This window comes from Callorhinchus milii, unplaced genomic scaffold (assembly GCF_018977255.1).
Source record: "Callorhinchus milii isolate IMCB2004 unplaced genomic scaffold, IMCB_Cmil_1.0 Scaffold3, whole genome shotgun sequence".
NCBI lineage: Eukaryota > Metazoa > Chordata > Chondrichthyes > Chimaeriformes > Callorhinchidae > Callorhinchus > Callorhinchus milii.
Genome location: NW_024704744.1, coordinates 30556042 through 30567701, shown reverse-complemented (window position 1 = coordinate 30567701; position 11660 = coordinate 30556042). Strand labels below are relative to the sequence as shown.

Here is an 11660-nt window from a genome sequence, read left to right as displayed (position 1 = left end):
AAAGAGTGGCGAGAAATGAAGAAAGTAATATCAAAGTAGATGGAAAGGACTGAGCAATGCATTGAGTCATTGGGTTAGAAAATGACTATTCATCACTGCACACCACACAATTGGCACTAAAGTGGCAGTGTCACTCAATAGGTATTGATGGCAAAAGAAAAAATTGCAGTGGTAAAGTAAAACAAGTTATTTAAGGTTAAGTGTTATAGTGTTATAGCCAGAACAGTGGGAGATTTATTCTGAATTTGATCATGGGTGGACACAATCTAAAAGTTCTTTACCCAGCCACTGGGTGCCCAAGTTTTCAGCTCACAGTACCTCAAATTCAGCAGAATGTTTACTAAAAATTAAGAGTTAAGGATGAAAGTAATGATAACATTTTGTAATGTTAAAGATGGCTCCTGTTTTCCTTGTGTCTCAGGAGTGTGCCCGAGGATATTATAGACTACCATTGACAGCGATCGGAGGATCCAACCCAATGCTGTGGAACTGTGTAGCATGTCAGTGCAACAGCCATAGCGACATCTGTGACTCTAAAACCTCCATCTGCCAGGTACTAAACATTCAAATTATCCTTTTATCAAACTAACAGATTTATTTCCGCCAAGGAGTCATGAATGTATAATGCAGTTGTATGACATTTGTTGTTATTGTTGTGAAAGTTCCTATCTGTGTGTCAGTCTAAGTTGGTAGCACTTTCGCCTCTGAATCAGAATTTTATGGGTGTCAGAGGTTGAAGCTCCTATAATCTAGGCTGACATTACAGTGGAGTGTTGGGACTGTGTTGCATTGTTGGAGGTGTCATCCTTCAGATGAGACATTAAACCAAGGCCCTGTCTGTCTGTTCAGGTGGATGTTAAAGATCCTGTGACACTATTGAAAAGCTGTACGCAGTCACCACACTTTACAGTAAATCCTATGAAGACATTGAGGCATTTTGTCAGTCGACATGATAAACCAATATATCAAATTAATAATAATCCTTGCATTTGATATAGCAGGGATTATTATTATTATTACAGCTTTCTAGGGCAGAGCATTCCACATCCTCACAACCCTCTGTGTGAAGAAATGCTTCCTGACCACAATGTTAGTCTTGGTTGTAAATCACAGGGTCAACATTATAGAAAGATTCTGTGTAGCATTTTTATACTTGCCATAACTTCAGACCCGCTGGTGGAGCAGAGCTGGAGTACTGTAGCTCAGTGGTTAGAGCATGCGCATCGCAAGCAAGAGACCTGTGTTCGATTCCCGGCAGGGCGAAACCTTGGGCACGTTTCCTTACTCCACACACCTGATAATAATCCCTCAAGAAAAAAAAAATAATAATAATTTGGTCACTCAATCCACGACTGTTTTGGGGACACTGCTGTGTGCAATTGGCTGCCGCGTTTCGCTCACAAAATATACAGTCAATTCACTTTACAGTATATTCTGTGAAGCGCTTTGACACGTCTAGAAAACGTGATAAGACGCTATATCAAATGCTAGGATTATTATTATTATAAGACAGGGGAATCAAGTAGAAATATCCCCACAGTGCTCATCTTTGTAGAGCTGGGACTGATGTTGCATACTCGGCACCAGTCACACGCATCAACTTGAATTACTTTTGCTGCCTCATTATTTGGTCACACGATGCATAATGGGATCTGATGGAATTCTTCTAAAACTTTCCAACCAACTAACAATCATTCTTTCTGTAAAGAGCCATAATACCTTTTGATGCTGTTACTGAAGGGAAACTGACTGTCCCTAAAGTAGATCTCAGCCCTCCTACTGCAGTGTTCATATAAAAGACAATCCTTTTGATTACAAAACTGTCATGCTTTGAAACTCTAGTATAGCTCTGCAGTTGTAACTTTTGAAGTTACTAAACTGGATTTTGAGTATTCGGATTCTGACAGTCTTTCTCTCTATAAACCACTAAATCTTTGGATCAGCAATGCTTCTGACAGTGAAAGTGTTGTATGCAGAGCTAATGAGAAAGAAATTTGGTACTTTAGATGCTGTGAGCAGTTCAGAGTATTTTCCATTTTAACCAGTCAAAAGGAATATCTCTGAATGTTTCCATAACCATTTTCATGTGAACTGTTTGGACATGTGCATTCGAAGCAAAAATATAAATTACTTTTTGAGGTGTTGGCTTTTGGACCAAAAATGATTTGATAACAGCGCTTGAATTGAAATGCTTAGATGTACAACTGCAATTTATAGTGAAATCAGAAATGTTTTATGATACCCTTTTCCCCGCAGAACTGTCAGCACAACACAGCTGGTGATCATTGTGATGTGTGCGCTCGTGGATACTATGGGATTGTCAGAGGATCTCCAAATGACTGTCGACCTTGTGCCTGTCCTCTTCAGATTCCAAACAACAAGTGAGCACCCATCACTCCATTGTTTCAGACGCAAGTACCCACACCTCTCTGCTCTGATGACTTTTTTGCACCAAGATTTCAATCTCTACTTTCCAAACCTGCATCTTTACAAGAGATTGCTTACTAGTTATTATTAAATTAAGTCATAGTGCTGAGTTGCATTTCACCTTAGGTCCCAGAATAGAAATTCCAGTATCTAACTGAGTTTCCTATCCAATTTTTTTCCTTTCTCCCTCCCTATAATTATGGAAAATAATTTATTATAAAATCCTTTTATTTAACATTTTTGAAGAATTTATGTAGAATTATGAAAGTAAATGTATAGGAGCATATATTGATGTTTCAACCAATCTGTCGCTAATATCCAGGTCGTAATTCGTTTTTGAATATTTTTCCCCAAAACTCATTTTACTTCAACTCATGGAGTTTATTTTTATCTTTGAAAGTAGATCAACAGAGACTTCTTGAAAATCATAATATTGAAACCAAAAGGACGTCTTCCTGACGTGAAAGGCACTATACAAATGTCATTTATTGTTGCTGATGAGCTAAGTTGATGGCATTAGCTAGTCGACTACATTGTATTACTTCTGACTGTTGAGGGAATCCACATTTCATTAACTCATTAACTTATTCAGGATCTAGTTTTATATAATTGTCTACTGTTGCTTCAGCAAGGACCAAAAAGACTTTGAGTCCTTTGCAGGTCTGGTACTCCAGTACTATAGTATCATCGCAGAGATCAGTCAGTCTGAGGAGCACCTAACCTGGCAGCAAGTGGGTTTGAGATCAATCTCAAACTGATCAATAGGCATTGTGCCAAGTTAATCACCAGGTTGATCCGTCCACTGTGCGACCTTTCTAAGGAGTAATAAATCTCTTGAGACATTCTGTAGCCAGCCCCAACGCACCACAAGTAGCTTCCGAGACCAGCAATCTGTGTTTCTAAATGTCACTGTTACGTACCCACATATAGTTGAGCACGGTGAGCTGACTAGAATACCATTCATTTCAGATAAACGCACAATACATTCAGGATCCTTTGTTATTACTTGACTGCAGTTGACTACTTGTGTATCTGCTTTAGTTTCAGTCCAACCTGCATTGTGGATGAATTTACTGATTATCGGTGCAATGCATGTCTGGAAGGATATGAGGGACAATACTGTGACAGGTAAATATATTGTCTTCGTCTGTATGTAATATAAGAATCCAAGAATTTTTTTGTTTACAAGGGCACATTATTAATTCTGCTAAATGATTTCACTGGAATTTATATGTTTCTTCAAATGTTTAGCATGCATACATTTTCTGGATGTGCACTCCACCTCACCGAGCCAGTCCAGAACCTTGGCGTCTTGTTTATCCTTCAACTTTCCTTTCTACCCTACGTCTGTGCCATGACCCGCTCTGCCTTCCCCCACCTCCGCAACATAATAATAATAAAAATCCTTGCATTTGATATAGCGCCTTATCACGTCTTCAAGACATCTCAAAGCGCTTCACAGAATATACCGAATTATAATTGACTGTATTTTGTGGGTGAAACATTGCCCAGCTCCGCCACTGCCTCAGGCCGCCAAAACCCTCATCCACGCATTTATTAAATCTAGGCTCGACTACACCAACTTGCTGCTTGTCAGCCTTCCCAACTCTTCCCTCCATAAGCTGCAGATCATCCAGAACTCAGCAGTCATGTCCTCTCCCGCACCAGACTCCATGACCCTATAACCCTCTCCCGGCTCCACTGGCTCCCCACTCCCCCAGAGGATAGCATTCAAAGCCCTCGCCTTCAAGGCCCTTTATGGCCTTGCTTCTTCCTAACACTGTGACCTGCTAACTTCATATCAATTTGTCAGCTCCCTCCGCTCATCAGCAGTCGGGCTCTCAGCTTCTCTGTCCCCATCCTTTGGAACTCCATCCCGCAGTCCCTTTGTCTTGCTCCCTCCTTTGCTTCCTTCAAACCACATCTCAAGACCATCCTCTCCCACCGCACATTCTGCCTCGCTCGTACTCCTAGCTTCCCTGCCCTCCACCCTTTCCTGATCCCAACCCCCAGCTCGGGTCCAAATCCCTGACTGTCCAGCGACTTGGCACGTCATCCCCATGATAAAAGGCGATATACAAATGTAATTTGTTGTTGTTTAAACATTGCTTAATGTTTCTTATACTGATTGTATGTATTTAGCAATATATTTCTTTATTACATAGAATTATATTATTTTCCACATGAGCCTCTGCCCATCCTTATCTCCATTCCCAAACCTCCTTCCCATCCCCTCTATTATCCCTCATGTATTCGTTAAGTTTTCTCTTAAATGCAATGATGATTTCTGCTTCAACCACAATTTGCTTTTTTGTAAAAGTTGGCTCTGTTAATTTTAGGTGTGCACCTGGTTACTATGGTAATCCAACAATTGATGGAAGCTCTTGTGTACAATGTGAGTGCGATCCTCTTGGTTCCTTACCCGTACCATGTGACACAGTCACTGGTCAGTGTAGATGCCTTCCAGGAATGATGGGCCAGACCTGTGATGGATGCATGGATTGGCATGTTCGTGTGGGCACGAAATGTATCTGTACGTATATTAACAACAAACATTTCTCACCAAATTTCAATTTTCCTTTGCTGTATATTTTCTATAACATAACCAAACTCAGTTGCTTGGGCTTTTCAAACAAATAAATATTGGTCCAGGCATCCATTATTAAAGGCAAAAAAATGATAATAATAATGTAATAATGATTATATTATTATATACTCCATAATTATATTATTATTATATATTCCATAATTATATTATTATATTGGTCTAGGCATCTATTAAAGGCAATCTTCCAACAAAATGATGATACAGCTCCTATCACAGTCTGACTTCTCTGTGGTTAGAAGTCCAGCTTTATGCATCAGTTTGCACAGCTACCATTACAGAGGTGGCTTTAGTTCTGCATCTTGATGCTGATGTGAATGCTCAGCCTTGTTCACTCAGCATACTCCAAGACTGAGCACATTTTACGCATTTAATCCCTTATCTTTCTACTGCATACTCATGAATTTTTAGATTCTGAGAGAAATAATACACTGCAACAATTTAGCAAAATGCGGATTCAGTACTTTATGGTTCCAAATTTTGGTGAAATGCGCTGAGGTAAGGGGATTTAAACAACTTTCAATTATGTGCATGAAGTGTGGATTTGACGTGGGCCATGTGTCTGAAATTGTAGCTTAGCATCAGTTACAATGCATTTTGGAATGCCAGTTGCATTTAATGGAGACTCAAGTTTGTATTTTGTATTAACAAGTGAAAATAGTTATTTTTCGAAAAAGTGTCATCATAAATCTTTGCTTTAATAGCAATTTTTTTTCTAAATGATCCATCGGCATTGATTTTCGTTTGATATCAAAGAAAAAAACCTCTATATTTAATAAAAAATTGTTATTATTAAGATAGGGATGCTCATGATCGTAGCTCTTATCGAGATTTATACTGGTTTGAAAGTATTTCTAAGCTCAGAGTGGTGTAACCTTGTAATTTAAATCATATTTCAAAATATTGGTGAATGAGAAAGCATTGGTTTATGTTAATTAGCATGAAGAGAGCACAGAGATAAGAAGAATGCTTTTTGTACTAATGTTTAATGTGTCCTATATTAGCTTGTGATGATGAATGCACCGGACTTCTTCTAAATGACCTGCAACACCTTAATATGATGATTACAAGTTTGAATCTCTCTGGACCTCTACCTCCCCCGTACCATGTGCTCTACAAATATGAAAATGTGACTCAGGAATTAAAGGCAAGTGATTATTGCTGAAACAGAGCAAAGAATAATATAAATATTCATGGAATCAAGTTCCATGACTATATAAGGACTTTGAGATCCAATAATCTCGGCTGGCACTGCAGAAACCCATCACCATGTTTAGGAGTATCCAAACTAAGCTGAGCTTTCCATGCATCCCACCTGCACATGGAAATCTCAGAGATAGATTAGAATAGAATGCAAACACTCTCTCCCTGGAGGGACACATCCTGCTTAGCTAATTCTGGAAAGTAGTAGGCACAGGTTGGCAAGAGACAAGGCTTGGGGATCCCAGAGTATGCATTGGGGTACTGCTGAAGTCTGAACCCAAATAACTTGTCATTGATATTGCTGTCCGGTAACTTTCCTGCTGCTTGTCCAGCTAGTACCTGTTAGGGCTTTGGTTTGCAGGGTTAACGGGAGCTGAATAGGATGATTTCCTGTCCCAGTGAGTAGTTTGGATGAAGGAGGCCCATCGTCCATTTGGTCTCATCCTTCCAGAATACCCAAGATACCATCTTCGCATCACAACATCAAGCTTTTTTTAAATGGGTCCAAAGTGCTAGCCTCAATTACCCTTCCTGACAACCTACTCCAATCATTAATTGCCTGTCTGGTATCTGTCCTTCACACCTCAACCTGTACTGATGCTCACTGTGTGGAACCTCAGTGTCTTGTTTGGCCGCTAACTTTCAAACCCCACATCCTGGTTCTCACTCAGCTTACCCTCACCTTTGTAACTTCACCCTTCTGCACCACCAACTACCCCTTGGGGCTTTCAAGACTCTCATTCAGGCTTAACTATGCCAACATTATGCTTACTGGATTCCCAGGCTCTTTTTAATCCAAGCTGCAGAATATGCAGAACTCTGCAGGCCATGGCCTCTCCTGCTTCGGGCTCCGTGAGCCAATTACCCCCACCCTCGCTTGGCTCACTGGCTCCCCATCCCACAGCAAATCAAATTCAAGATTCTTGATTTTATCTTTAAAACCCTCCATCCTTTCGCTTCACCTTATCCCTACCTCTGCGACCTCCTCCAAACCCTACGGACCCTGCTACTCCCTTCACTCAGCAAGCCTGTTACATGTCCCCCTATCTGCCCCAACAGCGATGGAGAGGTTTTCAGCCATTCTACCCATGCTTCTTTCCCATCTCCACCTTCTTCAGCTCACTCCCCCCTGGCTCGCATGCCAAACTAAAAGTGTAAAGTGCTTTGAGCTGTCCTCCCAACCTGAAAAGTGCTAAATACATAAAAAGTGTACTGCATTATTGTGAAGTACATCCTTCCTAACAAAGATTTGGGCTTTGTTTTACCAAAGAACAAAGATAAAACATAATTCATTACTTTCAATTATTTGTAATAAGTTATGCACTGTATTGATACCACTGAGGCTGAAAAAGTCCTAGCTGGGGAAATGGGAGATAAATTGCACCTCAGGGTATAAAGTGCGCCTCCTGCAGGGAGTCATGCACGTCATGCCAACTGGTGAGATCTGAGCTCTGACCCAAAACCTCATCAGAGGCAAGTTCTTGCTCGGCGAGATTTATTGGCATTCCCTGAAGGAGAAGCGCTTTATATCTCAAGGTACATTTCAGGGTGAGTCTCCACTTACCCTCCTCTCTTCCTGCTGATTTCTTTTTCCATTTCAGCCTGATGGACTGAATAATCTTTTCTCGTTCCTCACTTTGTTTTTTGGACTTGAATCTAAAAGCTACTGACATCAATTGGAATTCTATACTTGTCAGCCTGGCTCAATTAATAGCACTTTTGCCTCTGAGTCAGAAGGTTGTGGGTTCGAGCCCCATGTCGGGAATCTGGACCAGTGGTAGCCAACCTTTTTTGGATGCCTGACCAAATACATTTTTCTTCATTAAATATTTCTTAATTGATACTCAATAGTTACTGGAAATTCAATATCATTTAACACCGCCTTACCTAGACTAATGCGAATGTTCAATGGGACACTTCTTGATGTCCCACAGGCCACATTTGGGCCATGGGTTGGCCACCATTTGTCTAGACTGACATCCCATTGAGGTGCTGGGATACACTGCAGTGTCAGATGTGCCATCCTTTGGATGAGAGGTCCCATCTGCCTGTTTAGGTGGATGTTAAAAATTCCTCTATTTGAAAGACAAGAAAGTTTCTCACGTCCTGCCGAATAATCCCCCAAATAAAATTGCTGTTTCACTTCATGGCTGTTTGTGGGACATTGCTGTGCAACTTGGCTGCTAGGTTCACCTACAAAATATACACTTACCTACCTCATTTTACAATATATCCTGTGAAAGCATCCTCCCAAACGTGAAAGATGCTGTATCAACTATATGGATTTATTATTATTTTATGATAGTTATAATTCACCCTAATCATTTATTTATTCCAAACTGGATTGCTTGGTATTTATCTTTGATTGTGGGATCAAAAATATGCTGTTTGTTAATGCTCATTTGTTAAACATTTCATTGTGTGTTTATAATATAAGTTTACTAGTTTTAACCATTAGATCGACTTGTCACTGAGAAATGTCAAATTAATTTGTTATTCATCACAACTGGTTTTAGACTATGAAAGCTATGGTATATGCAACCATATCTTTCATATCTCAACTGTGTGACTCAGCTGACTCATTAAAAATATATTTTGAAAAACTCCAGCATGAGAAACTATACACTTTTATTGCTGAGTGTGCTGTAAATGCCTCCTGTATTTATTGATTTATTTCTTATCTTTTCAGTACCTAATGTCACCTCAGAGAGCTCCCGAGAGACTTCTGCAGCTGGCAGATAGTAGCCTGAACACCTTGGTCATGGAGATGGATGAGCTATTGAATAGGGTATAGAAACGATACAGTTAATGTCAAAATAGAAGGAATTACTGAAGCTTTGCATTTACTAGGCTCTACATTTGGTACACATTTGAACACTGATGGGGAGTCTATGTATTGTTTATATCTTCTACAAAGGAAGCTACAGGGGGAAAAATGTTGCACTGCTGTATTGAGCAAATAATTTTTTTTAAAAAAATCAAATGTATTTTTCTTTTCTTTTACTGCAAATAAAAATTTACAATAGTTACATACATTAGTCCCTGGAAAATATACAAAAATCTCCTGCAGTCCTGTAATTTTCTAAAACTAAATTTGACCACAAATACATTCACAACTGAATTTCAAAACTAATAAATTAATTGAAACACCTTTTTTTTTGCTACTAAAATTAGGCAACAAAAATTTCTGCAGATGGCGAACAAACTGATAAAGATGCTGAGAGAACTCACAAGCGTGCAAAGGAGATAGAAAAGTCCATCAAAGATACCGTAATGGGTTCCCAAGGTAGGCGGCAATTAATCTAGTTGCTTTCTTTAGCATTGGTTCTGTTTCACTAGAACATTTTGGTTCTGGATTATGCCCTAATCCATGTGTATGACTGCTTAATTCTGATGGTTGTGTAAACCTAGCTCAGTTGGTAGCTCTCTCACCTCTGAATCAAAAGGTTCTGGGTTCAAGCTCTGCAGAGGCAAAGCCTCTTTTGACACTCCAGTGCAGTGCAGATGAGACATTAGACTGAGGTCCTGTCTGCCTGTTCAGGTGGACGTTAAAGATCTCATGGCACTATTTAAAAACAGAAGGAAGTTTCTCCCGTTGTTCTGGTCAGCAATAGCTCAAATAAAATTGGTCATTCACTTCATGTGGGACACTGCTGTGTGCAAATTTGATGCCCCATTCTACAAAATACAGAGTTACTAGACTTCACAGTATATCTTATGAAATTTGGAGACCTGCAACAAGTGCTATATCAAACGCAAGGATTATATATATCCAGCGCTTTGGGACATCCTCCCGACATGAAATAATAATATTATTATTATACGTGTGGGTTTAACTTTGCAAGTAAGCCATTCATTCAGTTTGTGTTTTGTAGGTGTGTTGATATCCTATGGAAATGTGTTCCCCTGAGAACTATTGAAACTCACTTCAATTCAGAGAGCACTATGATTAGAACCTGAAATCATAATTACTTTTTTTACAATTATAGTGAACCAACCAATATCAATAACCTTATAACTTTTCAGTTGAGGATCAGAAATAAGCATAAATATTATTGTTAAAACGAGCCTCAAATTGGGTAAATTGGTATTGCTTTTTTTTCCTCTCACCAGACATAAAATTAAAAGCCAAAAAATTAAATGAAACCCTCGGGATCAAAGATGGAGTTACAGACAAGAATCTACAAGACATGCAGCAGGATATTGAGAAGATGATGGCAGAGTTACAAAAGCGCTCATTTGACAAACATGAGCAAATAGCTGAAAATGAACTTGGGTCTGTGTTTAGACATCTTACTTCTCGGAAAAGTTGACGAAAAATTTCTTGCATATAACCATTTTGTTCAGTTAATGGTTGATTGAAATTTTAGCGCAAAAAAATCGAATGGTTGTAGAAAGGGTCTGCTTCTTCCATTGTGCTAACATGATAACGGTTTGGGATTTCAGGGTTGCTGATGCACTTTTGGCAAAAGTGAAAAAGATGTTTGGGGATCCTCATGAGAGGACTCACGATTTGAAGAATGAAGTCATGAACAAAATAACCAATTACAAAAGCAAATTGGACAATGCCCAAGAGCTGCTGAAAGAAGCGGAAGAAACAATCAGAGAGGCCGATCGCTTATCAACAGTTAACCAAAGAAACTTGACCTCTTTAGAGGTAAACTGTGGCACCACCAATGTCAGTAGTTTTGTGGAGTCCTGTAGCTCAGTGGTTAGAGTGCTAATATCTCAAGCGAGAGACCTGGGATCGATTCCCGGCAGGGCAAAACCTTGGGCAAGTTTCCTTACTCCACACGCCTGATATCCTTAAAAACCCCTCCCTGGACCCTCATACATGCATTCATAACATCCAGGCTTGACTATGCAAACAACCTGCTTGTCAGCCTCCCCAATTCCTCCCTCCATAGGCTTCAGAACTCTACAACCCATGGCCTCTCCCGCACCAGGCTCCGGAATCCTATCATCCCCTCCTCGCCCGACTCCACTGGCATCACACAGAGGATACAGTTCAATATCCTGGTCCTCACCTTCAAAGCCCTCCATGGCCTTGCTCCCCCCTACCTCTGCGGCCTCCTAACTCCCTACCAACCCGCCCTCTCCCTCCATTCAGCAGGCCCCAGCCTGCTTCATGCCCCCGGCCTCGCATGCCCCACACATGGTTGGTGAGCCTTCTGCCATTCTGTCCCCATCCTCTGGAACTCCATCCCGCAGTCCCTCCACCTCGCTCCCTCTCTTGCCTCCTTCAAGACCCATCTCAAGACTCTCCTCTTCGACTGTGCTTTCGATCACCCTCCTTACCTGCCTGCCCTCCATCCTCCCCAATCCCGACCCCCAGCACAGGTCCGAAAAACTGACTGTCCAGCACCGTGGGACGTCCTCCCGATGTGAAAGGAGCTATACAAATGTAATTTTGTTGTTGTTGTAT

At 40.5% G+C, this 11660-nt stretch overlaps 1 protein-coding gene across 1 annotated transcript in view; it reads left to right on the top strand.

Moving 5' to 3' along the window:
• The window catches only part of lama2 (laminin, alpha 2), a 181741-nt gene that overhangs the window by 126179 nt on the left and 43902 nt on the right, over positions 1-11660 (top strand). Inside the window, exons 30-38 of the mRNA XM_042332818.1 lie at positions 422-553; positions 2257-2381; positions 3469-3555; positions 4767-4960; positions 6037-6179; positions 8925-9023; positions 9410-9521; positions 10349-10511; positions 10682-10892. Of these exons, the coding sequence (XP_042188752.1) occupies positions 422-553; positions 2257-2381; positions 3469-3555; positions 4767-4960; positions 6037-6179; positions 8925-9023; positions 9410-9521; positions 10349-10511; positions 10682-10892 (1266 nt within the window). The remainder of the gene's footprint in view (positions 1-421; positions 554-2256; positions 2382-3468; positions 3556-4766; positions 4961-6036; positions 6180-8924; positions 9024-9409; positions 9522-10348; positions 10512-10681; positions 10893-11660) is intronic.